Source organism: Cotesia glomerata, linkage group LG8 (assembly GCF_020080835.1).
Source record: "Cotesia glomerata isolate CgM1 linkage group LG8, MPM_Cglom_v2.3, whole genome shotgun sequence".
Lineage (NCBI taxonomy): Eukaryota > Metazoa > Arthropoda > Insecta > Hymenoptera > Braconidae > Cotesia > Cotesia glomerata.
In genome coordinates, this window is record NC_058165.1 from 17,655,364 (window position 1) to 17,678,988 (window position 23,625).

The following is a 23,625-nucleotide window of genomic DNA, read 5'->3' on the forward strand; positions in this document are numbered from 1 at the left end:
GCGCTTGAAATTGCACCAATGACGTTTTTGAGCTCTTCGAGCTTAAAAATACAATTTATGGGTTATTTTGAGCTCTCCGAGCTCAAAGAGATTGCTTTCCTATGCTTTTGAGCTCTTCGAGCTCAAAAGTCTGATAGAGATTTGATAAGACACTATTTTTTGAATTTTTAAACCGCAATAACTTTTGAATGAATAAACCGATTTTCACGCGGTTGGCAGCATTCGACGCAGTTTTTAAGCCTCACAAAGAATCTCAAATTTTGAATTGATCGCGCTAGGAATTTCGGAGTTATTCCGAAGAAACACTTTTTTCGGTTTTCTTTCGTTCACGATATCTCTCGAACGAATCAACCGATTTTGACCGGACTGGTAACGATCGACGTGGTTTTTTGAGGTTAAGAGCTGATTAGTTTTTGGAATTGAACCTTTAAGCTGTTTAAAAGTTATTCCAAAAAAATCACATTTGAAAAAAAATTTTTTTTCAGTTTTTTGAAGATTTCTCAAAATCTATTGATCTGAATCGGTCCAAATAGTTTTCAAAATCTAAGTTTGGTCAAGCCCTTTCGAATGTTACTAACCGCGATAAAATCGGTCAAGCCGTTCAAAAGTTATAAGCGGTTCACATACTTTCACACACACACACACACACACACACACACACACACACACACACACACACACACACACACACACACATACATACAGACACCGTGACAACCTCGCGGGGATAGTCAGGGAAGCTTCCTGTGACCTTCAAACGTCGAGATCTGATGAAAACTCGATTTTTGCAAAACAGTGTGAAAACAATAACTTCCCGATTTTTGAAAATCTTCGATTTTCTTAGCGGGAAGTTAAAAATGATGAAATATTATTTGATCTTCCCATTTGACATGTTAATCAATAAAAATACATAGAAAAAATTAAACTATAATAAATAACAGTCGATTTATAATAAGTAATGATCATCTGCTAAAAATTACCATTTCAAACAGTAAAATCGTTATTTTACTATTCACTTTATAATATTTACCATTTAAACGTTACAATTTACTCTTTACATGGAAGAAAATACTATTTCAAACAGTAATATTCGCTATGTAAATGTCTAAAAAGTATAACAATTAAGAATTCAGACTTTGATATTTATCATTTCATACCTAAAAAATGATCTTATGATGTGTAAAAAGTATAAAATAAAGTTAGTAAATTTCTAATACAAGCAACGTCAATATTTACAAAGTAAAATGGTAAATTTTAAACGCAACGCTAAAAATCAAACTGTAATTATTGATTTGCTTGGACTGGTAAAATGTATATTTTAAAAGTATAATTTTTACTGTTTCAAATGTTAAATTCTCCCACAGTGAGACCCCCTTCTCTTTCATCCGAGTTCCCCTTCTCCTCATAATATGGACTATATATTGAAATGGCAATTTTTACTGTTTGAAACTGTAATTTTTTAAGATGAAAGAGTTGTTATTTACTAGAGTGACAGCTACTAATCACTTATTTTGGATATTAAATTATAAATTGTGGCTTTTATACTTTCTACATTAAGTTCTGTAATATTTATATTTTTGCCACCCCGATGTCCGCTATCCTGTTTGAAACTATAAAAATTAACCGGAATCCGAGTGAATATTACAGTTTACTTTTTTCCGTATATTAATGAAAATTTATTACTATTTATATTTAATTTTTTGGAGCAAGAGAGAAATTTTATCAAGACAAGAAAATTTACTTCTATCAAGAACTAAATTTTTTGGAGCAAAAAGCTGAATTTTCTCAAAACAACAAGATTTTCTTGACTTAAATAAATTTTCTTAGATCAAGATACGTATTTCTCAAAGCAAGAGAATTAATTTTTAGAATAAGTAAAATTTCTTATCAAAAAAAAATTTTTTTTCGCTCAAGAAAATAATTAAAAAGAAAAATATTTTCTTGGTACAAAACCTTTTTTTGGGTCTCATTGAGCTGAAATTTAAATTTCAAATCCTATTATAAATATTTTTGACCGTTGTATATGAGTGATTCTCTGTAAGGACATCTTAAATCTGTACAAAATTGTCCGACCAAATTATTTTTGATTTTATTAGAAAAAAAATTAACAAGGGCTACAAAACTATCAGTTTAATGATTATAAATAAACAGCCAATTTAATTTTTGTTTTTTTGATATTTGTGTATCTTTTGCCATATAACATAACAGGAGACTGTTTGCCAGGGGACTGTTTTTTTTTATCAAATTGAGAAAAATCAAGCAAACTATTTCAGTGCATTCAAATTTTCAAGTTCTCAATGAATATTTACATTAATTAGAATAATATTAAGACTTATGGATCCAATTTTATAAATAAATTATAAATAAAAATAGTTTCCAGGGGACTGAGTATCTCGTAGCCCAGACACATGTTTCCAACACAAACGGTGTTTTGACACTAAATAAAATGCCGATAAAGCGCTAACAGCCCTATGATTATTAACTTAAGGCTAGTTAAGTCCTTATAAACCTTACAGAACATAAAATAGCACGCTGGATTTTTTTTTTGGCTTTGAACTTCTGGCAGGGGACTGTTCTTAAAACGCCTGGGACAAACTTTGGTTTAATTAATTTAATGAAACAAATTAATTTTCGGTACTTTTTATTGAAGAAGATTGTTAGTTAACTAATTAAGTTTATAAATATTATAGACAAAATTATATATTATGGACGAATAATTTAAAATTTAATCTTAAAGTTTGAATTTTGAGAAAGGGACAGCCCAGGGGACTGTTATTAAGGTGGTTTATGAATTTATAGCAAAAAAACCAAAATTTATTTCATTATAGTTTTCAATGCTCCAAATAAAAATGTTATTTTACTTTCTTAATAAATTTTTTTAGTAACAAAATAACAATTTTTCTAATAAAAAAATTCCCGGGACAGCAAAAAACATCCTTACAGAGAATCACCCATATTCTGGACTAAATATTAAAAATACGAAATAACGTAACTTTTTTTCTAGGAAATTAAATTTTCTATAAAAAATGTCTTTATCATTTTATCCCTTTGAGTGACCAATATACTTATATTGTCAATATAGTAATAAAAATTTCTAGCTTCTCGAATTTATTTAAATTTTATTAAAAAAGATACTAAATGATTCTTATTGTAATTGCTTTTATTACTCGGATCAGGATCACAGGATCACAAGATTGGTGTAATGAGCGGCAGATCGTTCAGTCATTGTCCCTAAGAATGTTAGGGCTGTCGGATAGCAAGTTCCTGATTTAAAATACCCGGGAATACTTGTAACATAAATCATACAGCCTATTACAGAGCTACTACTAGATGTTAGCAAGCCGATAGCCGCACGCGGCGTTAGTCTGCCAGCTCTTGCTTTATTTTCCCGATGGAGCATCATGCTCACCAGCATCTCCCACATCCAGAGAGAAGAGGGAACCCTTCAATACACGCCGGTGCTATTCTTCTAGCACCTCAACAGGATAACGCATTGTTCGCACTCCTGGCTAACGAGTTTTTACTCAACAATCGCTGGATAATCTCAAGGCACTTTAGAGAAATTCCCGAGCAAAGCATGAGCCTTTTTCCCCCTTTACTCTTCCCTTAAAGGAAATTTATCCGAGGGAATTTAAAGTACACGATTTCGATGCCAGCCGATTAGTTCTGAGCCCTTTTTTTGATTAAAATCGATTGTCGATCATGATATAAGGGGATTAGTATTAGGTTTAGCTTTTGCGTTGTGACAATTGATATTATTAAAGGGGTGAACATATTTAAAGTTTTTTTTAATTCCATTGTTTTTATTTTATTTTTTATAGTTTGAATTTAGAAGCTTAAAGGTTAAAGGGCTTATAGCTAAGAGTTAATAGGGATTTGTGCTGAAAAGTCGTCTAAAAAAATTTTTTTTTGCCATTCGGTTTGAAATTGTCTGAAACGTGAAAATCTGTGAAAAAAATTAGGACAACGGTTGACCCTAAAGGCCATCCCTGCAACTTCCCGCTAATTCCGTTAATACCTGGCCGCTTTTTTGAGCTCTTCGAGCTCAAAAGTACAATCTGTGTGTTGTTTTAAGCTCCCGAGCTCAAAAAGATACCTTTCCTATGCTTTTGAGCTCTTTGAGCTCAAAAGTCTGATAGAAGTTTCATAGAACACTATTTTTTGAATGTTCATACCGCAATAACTTTTGAATGAATGAACCGATTTTTACGCGGTTGGCGGCATTCTACGTAGTTTTTTAAGCCTTATAAATAATTTATAAGTTTCAATTGGTCAAACTAGAAATTTCGGAGTAACTCTGAAAAAACACTTTTTTCGGTTTTCTTTCGTTCACGATATCTCTTGAACGAATCAACCGATTTTGACCGGATTGGCAGCGATCGACGTGGTTTTTTAAGGTTGAGAGCTGATTAGTTTTTGGAATCGATCGGTTGAGCCGTTTAAAAGTTATCCTAAAAAAACCACTTCAGAAAAAATTTTTTTTCCTACTTTTTTTTAGATTTCTCCAAATTTCTCAAAATCTATCGGTCCGAATCAGTTCAAATTAACAGGAAATCTAAGTTTGGCGAAGCCCTTTCGAATGGCACTAACCGCGATGAAATCGGTTCAACCGTTCAAAAGTTATAAGAGGTTTACATACTTACACACACACACACACACACACACACACACACACACACACACACACACACACACACACACACACACACACACACACACACACACATACATACATACATACAGACATAGTGACACCCTCGCGGGAATAGTCAGGAAAGCTTCCTAGGACCTCAAAACGTCGAGATCTGATGAAAACTCGATTTTCGAAAAACGGGGTAAAACCAACTTCCCGATTTTTGAAAATTTTCAATTTTCTTAGCGGGAAGCTAAAAAGTTAGTATCCTAAAGCTGAAAGGGCGTATCTCAAGACATACGCCCTTTCAGCTTTAAGAAAAGTACTACTTGAAGGTAAAAGGGCGCATGAAAAAAATTGTAGTTTTGGTACCAAATGTTAAATAATAGTTTCATAAGACAAGTTATACTAAAATAACAGCCTCATACACAAAGTTTAATACAAACAAATAGAAAATAAATCAATCAAAAACAAATTACGTAAAAATTAAGTAATAAAAAAAATCACAATGACAAATAACATTCCAATATTTTGAAATTTCCCGCTTTAATCGCCCTATTGAATATAACTACTGGCGCCGTTCACACAACAGCTGTTTCATCATGATCAACAATCCAGAATCAAAATTTTATAATAACTATTTCTTAAACTAAAAAGCGAGAAAATAATCACGCGTAATTTATTGTTTTTTGGATATGTTTTCTTTTTTAACTTTAAAAACATGTATAGTTGAGGTCTTACGCCGCTACTATCACAGAAAGTTTTTTTTTCACATTTTTAAACTACGAATATATTCTTTTGTAAACTGGCCAAAAAAAAATTATACGCCCTTTGACCTTTAGATCACCAAAATTTCGAATTCTTAAAAGTAAAAAGGCGTATAATTAATGACATACGCCCTTTTACCTTTGCATTTTTTTTTTTAATTTTTAGCGTAAAATGTGTCTACTACATGATTGGCAATAAAAAAAAATATGCGCCCTTTTTCCTTTGCAAAGGTAAAAGGACGCAAAAATTGATATACGCCCTTTTACCTTTAGGTACGCGAAATGTTAAATAATAGTTTCACAAGATAAGTTATCCTTAAATAACAGCCTCATATACAAAGTTTGATATAAATAAATACAAAATAAATCAATCAAAAACAAATTACGTAAAAATTAAGTAATAAAAAAAATCACAATGACAAATAACATTCCAATATTTTGAAATTTCCCGCTTTAATCGCCCTATTGAATATAACTACTGGCGCCGTTCACACAACAGCTGTTTCATCATGATCAACAATCCAGAATCCAAATTTTATAATAACTATTTCTTAAAATAAAAAGCGAGAAAATAATCACGCGTAATTTATTGTTTTTTGGATATATTTTCTTTTTTAACTTTAAAAAAAAAATATAGTTGAGGTTTTAAACTACGAATATGTTCTTTTGTAAACTGGCCAAAACAAAATTATAATGGCCAAAACAAAGTAATAATTACCGTAACTCCTATTCTTTCCCGCTTTACAGCATTATCTATATTTGTAAAAATGCTTACCGTAAGATGGACGGTGTGGCTTAATGTATATAGAATAAGCGAAAGGAAATTTAGTATATACCGGATAGCTCAAATGGTAGAGTAGCCGACATGACTTCGGAAGGTTCTGGGTTCGAATCCCAGTCCGAGCTATCTAATAATTTTTTCTCGCATATTCTATAAACTCACATTAAGATGATCCTCTCCACATTCCTTTCTCAATCCTTTCCTACCAATATCCTGTTACGTGAATGTGGAACGCTTCACGTAATAATTACCGTAACTCCTATTCTTTCCCGCTTCACAGCATTACTCTTTCACCTTTAGATAAGGCGTATAATTACTGACATACACCCTTTTACCTTTGCAATTTTTTTTTCAATTTTAGCGTAAAATGTGTCTACTACATGATTGATAATAAAATTTTTTAATCTAGTTCTTGATTTCACCGCTAGGTGGCGAGCGCCTCTCGCTTGCAGAAAATTTTTTCGAGAGTATATATAAAGCCAGGAATTTTCTTAAGTCATTCAGAAGATTCAAAGGTTTTAGACGGATAAATTTAAAGTAATTTGATGGAATAATCTTACATTGATTTAAAAATTCTCGGAATAAAAAATATGTATAACTTCTTAATCACCGAAAATGGATTGTAAGTTTTCATTAGTTGGTTAAGTTATTGACCGTTAAGTAATGGAACCCGTTAAGCAACTGGACATAAATCACTGGTGTTTTTTAGCCAATCAACCTAAACCTTTTTTTGCATCCGCTTCAGCTGGATGATGTCGGTATCGGTGGAAGTTAAGATGAAGCTAGGGCAAACTACCTTGAGCCTTGAGTTAAAGATATCGATGACGGTAAAGAATTCATATCCAGTCTACTCCTGCGGCGCGAACGAATACGCACGATGCAGCAATAATTCAAAGTGTGTTCAATTCGGCTGAAGCAACTCGATAATTCTCCTGCAAGAGAGGCATTCGCACTCTTGCTCTAACTCGAACAGGAGAGCAAGATCGATCGCCCCGCGCTTCAATTGGATCCGAGAAGGCCAATCTTTTATTTATATCTGATCGACAATATACATTATTCGAGGGATAATGGATTTGCTTATGCTGATCCAGAACCCAATAGAACTGATAGGACAATACGGCAATAGGAACTAAGGAAGATTTTTATGTAAATTTCAAATCACTATTTTACAAAAATTTCAAATCAATATTTTGGGTTAAATATTGGAATTATAAAAAAATTATAAGAAAGCTTTTTCGTGTGAAATTTAATTTTCTATATAAAAAGCTTTCATCAATTTCTTCCTATCTCTTATTAATTAGCCAAAATTTGAATTTAATATTTTTTTGTAAACATTTTCGATCATAATACTTGTTACACAATATTATAATTTAATTTCTAGGCTAAGTATGCAAAATACGAACAAAAAATCTTTATTATAGAAAATTGAATTTTTAATAAAAAAAGATCCTTATCAATTTTTCCAAATCTCTTATCAGGTAGATTTCTTTATAAATTTGACTATTGTAGCCGGTCTCATGCTGTAATTTTAGTAAAATTTTATTATAATATGCTTTATTTCATCGAGTAATGTTGAAAAATGGCATTGGCTCAAAAGTTTATGTATATATTTATGATATAACGCGCGATGTAAGCAGGATTGCGCCCACAGTTTTCAACCGATCTTTATGAAATTTTGTAGGCTTTTTCTGTGGATCAATACCAAGATCAAGTTTAAAGATGAGCAAAATCGGTCGGTTAGTTTACGAGTTGTGGGTGTTTAAAAGTTTTTTCCATTTTCAAAAAATTTTCAATTTTGTATTTTTTATGAAAATAATCTTCCAGATGTAAAAGATAGATAAAATCTATCAAATTTATATTAAACTTCATTTAATTACCTTCAATTTAAACTATTATTTGCCTAGTTTTAATGATTTTTTTAATTAATCCCATGAATTTAAAAATTTTCAAAAATTTTTTAATGAACTTATTTCAGCCCTTTTTCTTTAAATAATTTTTAAGCCGTAAAAGATACACTGAAAAAAAGTTTTTTTCCACCCAGAATACAAAGTATTTTTATCCAAATTTTTTTATAAACACTATACGTTTTCTTAATATAAAAAAACTGGTATTTTTCACCTGAGAATACCTACGTTTTTTGTGGAGCTAAAACTTTACGCTGCGTTATCACAGAAACCGCAGCGGTGGCGCCGCCAATTCTCTGATTTCCCTCCAATTTCACAGTCCTGGCGTGTTTGTTTACATCATTGGAAAGTTGTATATACTAATTAATTATTTATTGAACAATTACCAAGCTGTATTACAATTGATATTAAAATTTGAATGGATTCTTGGGTACGAAAAAAGTTGCTCAAATGGGATTTACCATCTCTAAAAAAAATCTTTGAAGGTAATTGTCTTTTTAAGAGTTACTAGAATTTGAATTTGCGCGCGCAAGCGCGCGCCTGACTATAGCATTTGCATATATTTGCATGCTTATGATATATTCGACCAATCACGTTACGAGTAGTTTGATGCCACATACATTTCATCTCAATTTTATATTAGGATTCATTGTACAAATTCGATTCAACAAAATAAAAATCGAAATCAAGCCCTTGAAATTAATAAAAAATTCAATTTTTCAATAATTTAATTTTTTTTAATTGAATTATAATTAATTTAATTCTCTTAAATTGAATTATTATAATTAATTTAATTTTCTTGAATATGATACTGAAGAGCTGTCATTTTTAAAAATTTTTATATTAAATCAATTATCCTAAAAAAATGCTACAAAAAATTTTCACGTGTAATTTTGATTAATTTTCACATGTGGAATTTTTTAATTAAATTTATTTTTTTTTAATAATTTAATTGTCATAAAATTCTGAAAAAATTTTTAATGTCTGTCAACTTCAGTGTTATTCTTAAATTTAATTATTATAATTTAATTTATTTAATTTTATTAAATTTAATTATTATTGATAAACTAATAATTATTAATTTTTTAATTATAATAAAAAAGATCCACCTTATAATAAACATATCATAAGCATTTGTGTCAAATGAGGTTAAGTCGGCCATATTTTTATTTTGGTATTTTGCTGAGGAGGAAACCAAGTTTTTTAAAAATCACTATACTTATTAGTGTAGGAAAAAAACTTTGGTATTCTCCACACAGTTATACCAGTTTCTTTACAGGAGGGAAAAATTTTCTAGGTGGAAAAAAACTTTTAACTTCCCGCTAAGAAAATCGAAGATTTTCAAAAATCGGGAAGTTATTGTTTTCACCCCGTTTTGCAAAAATCGAGTTTTCATCAGATCTCGACGTTTGAAGGTCACAGGAAGCTTCCCTGACTATCCCCGCGAGGTTGTCACGGTGTGTGTGTGTGTGTGTGTGTGTGTGTGTGTGTGTGTGTGTGTGTGTGTGTGTGTGTGTGTGTGTGTGTGTGTGAAAGTATGTGAACCGCTTATAACTTTTGAACGGCTTGACCGATTTCATCGTGGTTGGTGCCATTCGAAAGGGCTTGACCAAACTTAGATTTTAAAAACTATTTGGACCGATTCAGATCAATAGATTTTGAGAAATCTTCAAAAAACTGAAAAAAAAATTTTTTTCAAATGTGGTTTTTTTGGAATAACTTTTAAACGGCTTAAAGGTTCAATTCCAAAAACTAATCAGCTCTTAACCTCAAAAAACCACGTCGATCGCCACCAGTCCGGTCAAAATCGGTTGATTCGTTCGAGAGATATCGTGAACGAAAGAAAACCGAAAAAAGTGTTTTTTCGGAATAACTCCGAAATTCCTAGCGCGATCAATTCAAAATTTGAGATTCTTTGTGAGGCTTGAAAAACTGCGTCGAATGCTTCTAACTGCGTAAAAATCGGTTTATTCATTCAAAAGTTATTGCGGTTTAAAAATTCAAAAAATAGTGTCTTATCAAATCTCTATCAGACTTTTGAGCTCGAAGAGCTTTAAAGCATAGGAAAGTAATCTCTTTGAGCTCGGAGAGCTCAAAATAACCCATAAATTGTATTTTTGAGCTCGAAGAGCTCAAAAACGTCATTGGTGCAATTTTAAGCGCCTAAGTATGGAATTAGCGGGAAGTTGCAGGGATGGCCTTCAGGGTCAACCGTTTTCCTAATTTTTTTTTCAGTGTAACGTGTTTTTTTCAGTATTCAAACAAGAAATCTACCTATCCATGTCGGGTATGGCCGAATGGCATTTTTTATAGCTTATAATTGATGAAATTCCAGAGTCAAATGACCTACCAATCATTATAGAATCCCCCAGAATTAAATTATTTAGCCCAGAAATAACTAAAAATAACTTATCAAAATCAACTTCTTAATCATATATGTCTTTTTTATGTTTAGGAGGCCTTAGTACCACTGCAATAGTCAGAATCCAGGTGCTGGACGTCAATGACAACAGACCAGTGTTCAATCCTCGAGACTACAACGCAACCATCAGATCAGATGCGCCTCCAAGTGACACCATAATCAAAGTGATCGCTACCGATCTAGATGCCGGATCCTTTGGACAAATTACTTACCGAATTTCGGGAGGAAACGACGCAGGAGTCTTCAGGATTGACCGGGTGACAGGTGAGCTCCAGGTCGCCCGTCCCAGTCTAGTAGGAAGATCTCCAGTCCATTTGCTAAACGTGACGGCGAGCGATACCGGGGGGCTGAACAGCCTGGTGGATGCCCGTGTCAGAGTGAGCGTGGGGATAGGTCAACGGTTGCCGATCTGCGAGCGCCCCAGATATGCCATCAGCGCGAGGGAAAACGTGCTGCAGAATAGCATTATCGGGGATGTTAAAGAAGCCATTGTTGGAGATGTTACGGCTGCTGGAGCTACCGGTGAGTTATTTTTAATGACGAGGTTTAATGTTTTTTGAATTAGTATCCCACTGTTGAACTGTTTGCTGCTTTGAATGTCATTATTCGAGGTATTGTCTGGTGATATGTCGATGCCGATGCCTCTCGGGAAATTATATTCAACACAACTTATTCCACGAGCATCTTAGCATACCCCAGTCACGAATCCTAGCTCATTTTTATGGAATTTTAGAAGATTATTCTTAGGTTTTATATTGTAAAGTGAAATCTGATCATTTTTTTTTTGTAAACAATTTTTTTTTAACTATATACTAGCCCAGTAAAAAAATAAAATGATTAAAGAACAAGCTGTTACGCGCTCGCTTCGCTGAGTGCGTAATAGAATTGCATTTTTAGATCTAGACTTGAAATTTAATTGGAGTATTGTTTTTATTTGCACAGATTCCAAATGAGCATTGAAAGTTTTAGTTAAAGTCATTGCAAGTCTCATAAGTCAAGTTGAAAGCTGTCTAGCTTCGAGTAAGAACAATTTTTCTGTTATTTAAAATTTTCTCAGTGAAATCAATTTTTCATAGAAAATAAATTTAACATTTTTTTTACGAATTCTATTTAAATAAGTAGCCAAATTTATTTTTCACATATCTAGTGTTTGGAAAATGCATTCATTTTAATCTGTTACATTCCCGCGATCCCGCAACAAGAACAATTTATAAGTTATGTAATCAGCAAAAATAACATGTATGTAAAATTGTTAGTCCGTTGACTGAATTACTACATGTAATGTTAAGTTTTGGAAACCTCACAATGACTTTTTTCCCGCTGCTAAAGAGACGTTTGTTGTAAGGAAATTTTTAGTAAATGTTATTGAAACTCAATAGACATGGCCTAAATTTCATGTTTCAAAAAGTCCTAGTTTATAAACAACAACATTTTTAGTAGATTTTATAGAAATCTGACTATTTTATTTCATGGAACCAATTATCATAACCAAATACACGATCAGCATATGAATATAAATTTTCAACACTTAGTTCACCAGACATAATTAGTTTCTTTCTTAAACTTTTTTTAAATGACGTTAAATCAATCAAATATTAAGGTTATGCAAAAAAAACAAAAGAAAATCGTATTAAAAACAAATGAATGAAAAATGAGAGTCTCTTGTATTTATTAGCCGAAAAAAATGTGTATAAAAGTTAATCGTAAAAAAAATGAGAAAGGGTTGATAAAATCCAAAAAATTAGTAGCCTATAACCATCTGTGAAAAATTCTGCGTCGAATAGTAGCAGTTCATTCCGATAGCTTCAGTAGTTTTGACTTTAACTTTAGTCAAAGGTACCCTATTTTGCTTATAGATATATAGTATTTTAAAATCGAATTTAAAAATGAAATTTCGGGTAACGCAGCGCTCTATGATGAAAACTGGAAAAATTACAGTTTTAGATTGTAATTATTACAGATTTTATGAGAATTACAATGTAGAATGTAATATTTTCATTGAAAGCTCTGAAGATTAACATTCAAAGTTTGAATTGACAAAAATATTATTTTGAACTGTAATTTTTCTAGTTTTGAATACGACGGGACACTTATTACTATTAATAATGTAATTTTTCGATTTTTCCTTTTTTCTTGGAGATATGTTGAAATTGATAAAGACTTTTCTTGTAAACAATTAAATTTTCTACAAAAAAAGGCATTTTTCTGTATCTTCAATGGTTAATCCATAATTTTGATTGCAAATTTACTAAACATGTTTTGTGATTAAATACTCTTTAAATCGAATTTTAAACAATATAATAATTATAATTTTTCAGTATCTCTAATTCTCAGCCCACAATTCTAGATACAATGTCTCTCTGTCAGAATATTGAGTCACTTAATTAAACCACTCGGTAAATACAGACGTTAAGGCATTAGATATAAATCGTATCAGTTAGTGACGTCAAATATTGTCAAGTATTATGACAATGCGATGGTTATCTCCGGACTGATGAAGAGAAGCTACAATAAATAAAAACCCACCGAAAAAAAAGCAAATAGGAGCTTAAGAGTATCCGGTGTGGTGGTGATGCTGATGAATTAAATAAAACAGCCTGATAAGATCCTTCGGATCGGAGACCTCAGTATTATCCATTAAGAATGTGAGGTGAATAAATAATTCCAAATCAAAATCATAAACTCGATAAAATATTCAGCGTTCGTCTTTTATTTTATTTAATGACTTAATGATCCGTTCACGGATTTGCGACGCATGTTGCATTGTATGGATCAAAAATCCACAAGGAAGAGACTAGCAAATAAGATCATGAACAAAGTACGTACATATCTTAGAGAAACAATGAACATGACCAGAAACATTGATATTCTTCGGTCGGTAGTATACTTATAGTTCTGCGGTGAAAAAGAAAACAATAGACTTCTCTAGGAGAGAGGTTGAGAGCAGTAAACAGTGAATAGTGAGTAGCGAGTGGGGGGTGTTTAAACCTCGCAATCTACTACACCTAAAGTACCGTTCTCATGGTTTTGCAGACGGTATGCTGCCTATAATAATATCACAGGATATACATTTGGCCGTACGTTAAAAAGCACACTTTACACATTGGATGCATGCCAGTATATAGCGCGCAAGGTAAACTCAGGTCGTGACAAGCCGTATCTTACATCGGATGTACCGCCAGTGTGGAAACACGGATACACGCTCCTCGCCGTCCTCATCCTCATCCTCAGCCTCAGCCTCATCCTCAGCAGAACTCCTTATTCTCCTCCTCGTCCTTTTTATTTATTGAAGTCCACGCGAGGTTCTTTCTCACAGCAAACTTTAACTTCATGAAAGGTTTCTACCCAGGAATATCAGTCTGAATTTAAACCCAGACCGATACATTTATTTGCTGAACAGATTTCAAAATAACTTCTTTGAATTTCAATCTTTTGGTAAGGGTATTATACTGGTTTTTGTACAAGCGCGATTTTTAAACAAGTTTTCTGCATTTTTTAAGTGAAAGTTGAGTAAAATACAACGAAATGGTTATCACTATGAATTAAGACGATTTTTAAGGTAAAATTTTCAGTCAATAGCCTCCTAAATGTCTACAAGACTAAAAAAAAAAAATTCTGAGCTTATATATACTTTTCTACTTGCGAGAAACACTCGCCATCTAGCGGCAAAAACAAGAACTAGCTTATTTAAAATGAAAAAACCAATGTATTTTTATTAAAGTCTTCAATTTAAGTGATTGTGCCAGTTTTTTTCGTTAAATTTGGTCATAGAAGTGATTAATCTATAAATTAGATACTTAGTTTATGAATTAATTGAATTTTAATGAAATTTTGAGGACATTTAGATCAAAAATATAAAATATTGCTATTAAATAAATATTATTACGGATTTAAATGATTTTCAGTGGAAATTCTTCAGTCAGTAGCCTCCTAAATGACTACAAGATTTAAAAAAAATTCTGGGCTTATATATACTCTAGAAAAAAATTTCTACAAGCGAGAAACATTCGCCATCTAGTAGCAAAAACAATAACTAGCTCATTTTTAATGAAAAAACGAAGAATTTTTTATTAAAGTCTTTAATTTCTGTGATTTTAGCAGTTTTGTTCATTAAATTTGGTGATAGAAGTGACAAACTCATAAATTAGACACTTAGTATATGAATTAATAGAATATTAATGAAGTTTTGAGGAAATTTAGATCAAAATTATAAAATCTTGCTATCAAATAATTATTATAACAGATTTAAACAATTTTAAGTGTAAAATGCTCAGTCAGAGCCTCCTCCTAAATGTCTACATGACTTGAAAAAAATTCTGGGCTTAAAACTACTTATAATTCTGGGCTTAAAACTTTTCTACTAGCGAGAAACATTGGCCACCTAGCGGTAAAAACAAGAACTAGCTACTTTAAAATGAAATATCGAATAATTTTTTATTAGAGTCTTCAATTTATGTAATTTTAGCAGTTTGGTTTGTTAAATGTGGTCATAGAAGTGAAAAATCTGTAAATTAGTCACTTTATTTATAAATTAATTGAATCTTAATAAAATTTCGAAGAGATTCAAATCAAAATTATAAAATATTGCCATTTAATGAATAGTATTACATATTTCAATGTTTTTTAATGTAAAATCTTTAGTGCGTTGCTTCCTGAATGACTAAATGACTCAAAAAAAACTCTAGGCTTATATATATACTCTAGAAAAACATTCCTACTAGCGAGAAACACTCGCCATCTAGCGGCAAAAACAAGAATTAGCTTATTTAAAATGAAAAAACGAATAATTTTTTAGTGAAGTCTTCAATTTATATGACAGTTTTGTTCGTTAAATTTGATTATAGAAGTAACAAATTCATAAATTAGATGAATTAATTGAATATCAATGAGATTTTAAAGACATTTAGCCGAAAATTATAGAATATTGCCACTTAATAAATATTACTACGGATTTATATAATTTTATCTTATAAGTTCACGTAACTTAAGAAAAATTCAGGCTTCTAAATATCCTGGAAAAAAATTTCTACTAGCGAGAAACATTCGCCATCTATCAGCAAAACCAAGAACTACATCTCAAACCAGTAATCGAGTACTTTCATCTTAAATCCAACTTAAAGATGTGATTGCAGAAAGCCCGATGACTTCCTTGAGAAGCAGCCCGAAGCGAAAATACTTTAATAAACATAATTATTAGTACCAAAGACTCGAGCCTCGTAAACCAAAACTTTCCACAGGATCGGATTAGCACATCTGAATGTTCTTGGTAACGAAAAGTGAAAAGATCTCGACCCGAGTTACACACACGACGTGATCCTAGACTTTTATGACTCTCAACGTCTTACACTAATGAAACTCAAAGATTTAAAAAAATCCCGATATAAATTATATAGTAATAAGAATTGATTAGCTCGTAGCTTACAGCTTTCTTTTCTCGAATTTAATCGGGCTTTCATCGTGTGTATCAACAGCTTGACGATTAAATGATATTTAACGAAAATAATTTAAAAAAATATTAATTTTTTATTGAAAAGACCGCTCCTATTTAGCAGGAGAAAGTGCATGCAGTAACCCAGTGACACGTTGGTGTACTAAAGCATAAATAAAACTACTTGAGAGGATATATATATACACATGTTTGACAATAAAAATAATAATATTAAACCGATAGGATGATTTACGAGCATTAATATCCACCATCAGTATTTTGCTTTTAATCCGGGTATATTTATTTTAAAATTGTTATTCAGAGGCAACACAACTCTGTACGACAACCTATGCAGATAAATAGTCATGAATAAATAATTCACGACTGATATACTGACTCACTATAAAATATATGTACGTACATAATAAGAATAAATAGAGTTCATTAAAAGACACCGGAGATTAAGGAATACAGTCCGAACTTTGTCGTCTCAAGTCTACAGTTGGAAGCATAATTTCGCTGATGTTTAAAATCTCAAGATCTGGTGATTGTTAGCCGAGAGCAGATGGGACTAAGTTATAAGGATAAACGTGGGAGTATCGGCCTAAAGTCTCATCTAAGGATATGTTAAGAGCTGAGACAAGAGATGCAGAGCATGAGAGATCGCTTGGAATGAGGATGAGGTGGTAGAAGAAGACACATACAGAGCGAGCATAAATCCTACAGTCGGATTCCGGGCATCCGAACGCAAGCTGCCATTGTCCAGTCTTTTTGTCTCCCTACTGTTACCGAGGAGATCCTCCATCCCAACTCTACCCCCTGACTCTTTGCATACACTTTAAATATTACCGCGGCGAGCCTTGGACCCAGCCAGCCCGCCCCAGTAACAACCAACAGACAACTATCGTATCTTGATGTACATTGTCTTGTATTGTCTGATCAAGGATCCAGATACTTCATTAACTGCTTTTTGTTCCTGTCATTTGACGGAAATCAATTATTTGAGGGACGATACACTGGAATTTTATAAATTTAATGGATTTTTCTGTTAGTTCTTGGTTTTGCCGCTAGGTGGCGAATCTCTCTCGCTAGTAGAAACATTTTTCTAAAGTATATATTAGCCCTGAAATTTTATTAAGTTATTTAAAAATTTAGGAGGCTTTTGACGGTATTTTATATGATAAAAATCTTAATTAATATCCATTTGATGACATTACTTCTTGTTTTTTATCTAAAGCATCTCAAAAATTAATTAAAACACAGGTTTTTGATAAACTATATGATGAAAACTACTACAATCACATAAATAAAAGACTTTATTCCAAAAAAAATGAACTAGTTATTTGAATTTACTTAGTTCTTGGTTTTGCCACTAGATGGCGAGTGCTTCTCGCTAGTAGAAATATTTTTTCAGAGTATATATTAGCCCAGAAATTTCATTAAGTTATTTAGACATTTAGAAGGCTTTTTACAGAATTTTTTATACTAAAAATTGTGATTAATATTTATTTGAGAGCATTAGTTCCTAATTTTGATCTAAAATACTTCAAAAATTTATTAAAACACAGTTTTTTAATAAATATGATCAAATTTAACCAATAAAGCTACTAATATCTCATAAATTAGAGACTTTAATTCAAAAATATCCACTTGCAGTTTTCAATAAGATATTTCTTGATTTTTCCACTAGATGGCGAGCGCTTCTCACTAGTAGAAAAGTTTTTCCCGGGTATATATACGCCCAGGACTTTTTTTTTAGTCTTGCAGACATTTAGGGGGCTTTTTATCAAAAATTTTATAGTAAAAATCATATAAATTCAATTAAGAAGTCATTTGATAATACTTTTTCTGTTTTTTGATCTAAAAATTATCAGAATTCTAATTTTTTGATAAACGAAGTTTATTTTATCTCTCTTGATTAAATTTTACAAGCTAATTCTCTACAATTACATAAATTAGAGGCTTTATTTCATAAATATTCACTTGCAATTTGAACTAAGCTAGTTCTTGGTTTTGCCGCTAGATGGCGAGCGCTTCTCGCTAGTAGAAAATTTTTTCCAGAGTATATATAATTCCTAAAATTTTTTTGAATTTTGCAGACGTTTAGAAGGCTTTTTATCAACAATTTTATAGTAAAAATCATATAAATCCAAATAAATATTCATTTTCTCTTTTTTTTTTATTTAAAAATTATGAGAATTTAAATTTTTTAATAAACTAATTTTATAATTAAATTCTCCAAGCTAATTTTCTACAATCACATAAATTAGAAACTTCAATCTAAATATTCTTCCATACAGTATTTTTCATAAGTTATTTTTTTCTCCGCTAGATGTGGAGCGTCTCTCGCTAGTAGAAAAGTTTTTCCTGGCTATATATAAGTCCAGAAATTTTTTTAAGTCTTGCAGACTCAAAAAAAAGCTTCCTCTCAACAATTTTGTCGTAAAAATCATATAAATCTAAATAAATAGTCATTTTTTCCTTTCTTTTCATTAAAAAATTATTAGAATTCGATAGAATTGAAATTTTTTGATAAAATAAGTTTATAATTAAATTCTACAACCTAATTTTCTACAATCGCATAAATCAGAAACTTCAATCTAAATATTTTTACATGCAGTATTTTGAATTGAGCTATTTTTTAGTTTCTCCGCTAGATGGCGAGCGTCTCTCGCTAGCAAAAAACTCCTACCAGACTTAATATAAAGCTCGGACTGTTTATTCGAATTGAAACAAAAATTAAAAACCCACGGGCTGTCATTGTCGCGATTAATCAGCTTAATAAACAAACGGACGATAATAATCAAGAAATATATTTACAGAAAATCCCGAGGCTGACCAGATCAATGGCTGGTTTGGTTCGGGCATAAGTTTTCAGCAAATACCCTTGCACTCACACCAACTTTAAAAAAAAAAAAAAAAAAAAAATCTATAAAAATAAACCGACACACAGGACAGTGACTGCAAACCCCGTGGGCCAGCTTTCACCGCGACTTGCAAATTTAAAGTGTGCTCTTTAAAACTCGGAGTCCGTACAAACAGAGCCGGCGAATCCCGCGGCGCATTCGAAACAAATCTAAGCCCGCGGTCTCAGTGCAGTGTCCGACTATTCGACTCTTCATCCTCCATCTCTCTTGGTCTCTCTCTCTCCCTTCTTTAAACCGCATACATTTAACATTATATTAAGTCTGTTACTCTGTTGCTCTCATGGAGGATCAGGAGATCATCCGATAGGGCCCAGTCGTACGTCCTGCGATCCTCTCCAGCAAACTCTAATTTGCGTAACTCCATTCCGAGAAATTCGTATACGTATTCTTTCTCTTATTCCTCCTTCTTATTTTCTGGTTGCTCTTTTTCCTCGAGGTCTGCTACTTGCATTTTTTCGGTTTATTTTTTTAGACTTTTACTTATTCCTTTAGTTACTCCTTCTTTCGGTTGTCATTTCACTCACCTGCTTCTCTGTACGCGAATAAAAAACCCGCCCGCCTTATTCCTTAATTTTTTTTTCACCAGTCTTTATCATTTTTTGTTTCGTCAAAAAAAGTTTTTTCTTCACGTTGCCATTTTTTAGTTTTTTGCTTGCATTGTACGTGGACAGTAGAAACTAAAAAATTTAAGAAAATAATTGAAAGTAATTAAAGTATATGTATAAGCAAAATAGGGTTCCTTTGACTAAAGTTGACGTCAAAACTACTGAAACTATCGGGATGGGACTGTTACTATCCGAAGCAGGATTTTTCGTAGATAGTTATAGGCTACTTACTTTTTGGATTTTATCAACCCTTTCTCATTATTTTACGATGTATTTTTATATACATTTTTTCCCGCTAATAAAAACATAAGACTCTCATTTTTCATTCATTTATTTTTAATACGATTTTATTTTGTTTTTATTACATAACCTTAATATTTGATTGATTTAACGTCATTTAAAAAAAGTTTAAGAAAGAAACTAATTATGTCTGGTGAACTAAGTGTTGGAAATTTATATTTATATGCTGATCGTGTGTTTGGTTATGATAATAGGTTCCATGAAATAAAATAGTTAAATTTCTATGAAATCTACTAAAAATGTTGTTGTTCATAAACTAGGACTTTTTGAAACATAAAATTTAGGCCATGTCTATTGAGTTTCAATAATATTTACTAAAAATTTCCTTACAACAAACGTCTCTTTAGCAGCGGGAAAAAAGTCATTGTAAAGTTTCCAAAACTTAACATTACATGTAGTAATTCAGTCAACGGACTAAGAATTTTACATACATGTTATTTTTGCCGATTACATAACTTATAAATTGTTCTTATTGCAGAATCGCGGGAATGTAACAGATTAAAATGAATGCATTTTCCAAACACTAGATATGTGAAAAATAAATTTGGCTACTTATTTAAATAGAATTCGTAAAAAACATGTCAAATTTATTTTCTACAAAAAATTGATGTCACTGAGAAAATTTTAAATAACAGAAAAATTGTTCTTACTTGAAGCTAGACAGATTTTGAATTGACTTATGAGACTTGCAATGACTTTAACTAAAACTTTTAATGCTCATTTGAAATCTGTGCAAATCAAAACAGTACTCCAATTAATATTCAAGCCTAGATCTAAAAATGCAATTCTATAATGCGCTTTGTACGTTAAAAATTCGGAAAATCTAGAATAAATATTTTTCTTGATCAGTTTTTTTGCTGTCTTAGTTCCGACAAGGCATTTAAGTCTCCAGTAAAATAGACATGAACTCGTGTAGACTGAAAGCAATAAAAATAAGACAGCTCTTTACAGCAGTAAAAAAATAATTACAACACAATATATTATTTATAAATAAGATTATTAAATAACCATTAAAGACATTAGTAGACAGAAAACAAGAAGGAGATTATCTCGAGGGTTCGATCATAATAAAGCGTATCGATGTCACGACGGCATTAAAGTGTTATGTCGATATAGTCATAAAATGTACCGTGACTATGTTACAATCTATATACACATATCCACACGCTTACACGTGTATGTATATATTTATATTTATATACATAAGCGTATACAAAGAAGACTAAAGACTGAAGAGCAGCATCGGAAGAATAAAGTTGAGAGTCGGAGAATTTAGCGATGAAGCGAAGACATCTAGAAAGAACAAGAGTTTAAGAAAATAAGAACGAGTGGGACCCCCGTCGGCGACAGCGTTCCTCCGGCTTGGTATCGCTTCTTCATCGCATTCATCGTCATCCGTACGACTAAAGAAAATTTTCTTCTCCTTGCTATCTCTTCTTTTTACACTCCTCATATCTTCTTATTCTCTTTTATTTATTTATTTATTTATTTTTCTCTACTCTACTCCGCACCGAGTCCAGTCGAGTTCACTACAGTTGACTCTTCACTTATTAACTCAAGTTAATCATCATCATTCAATTACAAGCTCTTTTTACGGGTAATCGCCGGACATTAACGTGGATTCTTACACTTGAGCCTCGCATGATCACACTTTTAAATTCGTCATAGTAATTATTGATTTTTGGGATTTTAATGACATATCAAAGAAATTTTTGAATTGTGATCTTAATTAGCGCCAGCTTCGCTGAGCTAATTGCATTTTAAGATCTAGACTTGAAATTTAATTGGAGTATTGTTTTAATTTGCACAGATTCCAAATGAGCATTGAAAGTTTTAGTTAAAGTCATTGCAAGTCTCATAAGTCAAGTTGAAATCTGTCTAGCTTCAAGTAAGAATAATTTTTCTGTTATTTAAAATTTTCTCAGTGACATTTATTTTTTATAGAAAATAAATTTAACATGTTTTTTACGAATTCTATTTAAATAAGTAGCCAAATTTATTCTTGACATATCTAGTGTTTGGAAAATGCATTCATTTTAATCTGTTACATTTCCGCGATCCTGCAATGAGAACAATTTATAAGTTATGTAATCAGCAAAAATAACGTGTATGTAAAATTGTTAGTCCGTTGACTGAATTACTACATGTAAAGTTTTGGAAACCTTACAATGACTTTTTTCCCGCTGCTAAACAGACGTTTGTTGTAAGGAAATTTTTAGTAAATGTTATTGAAACTCAATAGACATAGCCTAAATTTCATGTTTCAAAAAGTCCTAGTTTATAAACAACAACATTTTTAGTAGATTTCATAGAAATCTAACTATTTTATTTCATGGAATCAATTATCATAACCAAACACACGATCAGCATATAAATATAAATTTTCAACACTTAGTTCTCCAGACATAATTAACTTCTTTCTTAAACTTTTTTTAAATGACGTTAAATCAATCAAATATTAAGATTATGTAATAAAAACAATAGAAAATCGTATTTAAAACAAATGAATGAAAAATGAGATTCTTTCGTATTTATTAGCGGGAAAAAATGTGTATAAAAGTTAATCGTAAAAAAAATGAGAAGGGGTTGATAAAATCCAAAAAGTAAGTAGCCTATAACCATCTACGAAAAATCTTGCTTTGAATGGTAACATTCCTATCCCGATAGCTTCAGTAGTTTTGACTTCAACTTTAGTCATAGGAATTTCCTATATTTTCGTCAAAATTTGATTTCCAACTTTTTTCTTTATGATTAATTCAAGTTTTTATTTTTTTATTTTTATTTTATAATTTCATCCATTAATTATTTATCTAACTTCAATTGCAATTGTAAGATTTACAATTGTACAATAAAAATGAAACCTGAAAGGGGATGAACAAAACCGTCCACCCACATAATTGAATCAGTAAGACCTCCCGCAACTCCAATAATCAGAAAGATCATTGAGCCAATCTACAATCTGAATGGATTAGATAAGATTAGATAATAAAATTAGAAATAGATTACTGACCGGCGATCGGAATGATAATTACAGTGATGGAGTTGATGATCAGAATGATGATGATGATGATTTATGAGAGCTAAGTAAAAGTAAATTGCGGAAGTTGGATGGATGAGTGTCGATGAGAAGACACTCCTCTTATTATCATCATATATCTATCTCCATATTCCGTATATGTATATGTAGATGTATTTATGATGAAAACTGATGACGATGATTAAACGAGAAATAAGCTACAGGATATCAGAGCTCATTCCTCGTTTACTTAGACATCATGTTTATGTGTAGATAATAAATATCGGTACACAGTATCGATCATAATCGATACAAGGCGAGAATATAATCACATAGATCATAATTTATCTTATACACAACGTCAACATTCGTGAACATAACTCAGCATGTTAAGCATTATTTTCAACGTACGATACATTCCCGAGTATAATTTGCCTATTATTTATGCCAAGATATTGGCATATATTATTATTATATCTAGATTTGCCGCTTATTTAAATATTCTATTTCAATCCTGACTATTAAATCATTTGAATTTTCAAATTTCGCGCTTTTTTTAGCCTACCTTTATACTCTGGTTCTCCCGCTCTAACTGCGAGAAGCGTAGCCACCTAGCGGCCGCTTCTGAACTAATGTTTTCCAAACTTACCTAAAAACATTTATAAGGGTGATTCTCTATAAGGACGTCTTAAATCGGTACAAAATTGTCCGACCAAATTATTTTTGATTTTATTAGAAAAAAAATTAACAAAGGCTACAAAACTATCAGCTTAATGATAATAAATAAACAGCCAATTTAATTTTTGTTTTTTCGATATTTGTGTATCTTTTGCTATATAACA

General features: G+C 31.5%; 1 protein-coding gene and 1 long non-coding RNA gene across 2 annotated transcripts in view; one reads left to right on the forward strand and one right to left on the reverse strand.

Moving 5' to 3' along the window:
- Positions 1 to 23,625, forward strand: part of LOC123271071 (protein dachsous) — a 296,162-nt gene that overhangs the window by 215,676 nt on the left and 56,861 nt on the right. The window contains exon 3 of the mRNA XM_044737301.1: positions 10,541 to 11,029. Within this exon, the coding sequence (XP_044593236.1) occupies positions 10,541 to 11,029 (489 nt within the window). The remainder of the gene's footprint in view (positions 1 to 10,540; positions 11,030 to 23,625) is intronic.
- LOC123271073 overlaps positions 1 to 23,625 on the reverse strand; it is a 76,569-nt gene that overhangs the window by 26,329 nt on the left and 26,615 nt on the right. The gene's annotated exons all lie outside the window — the stretch shown is intronic.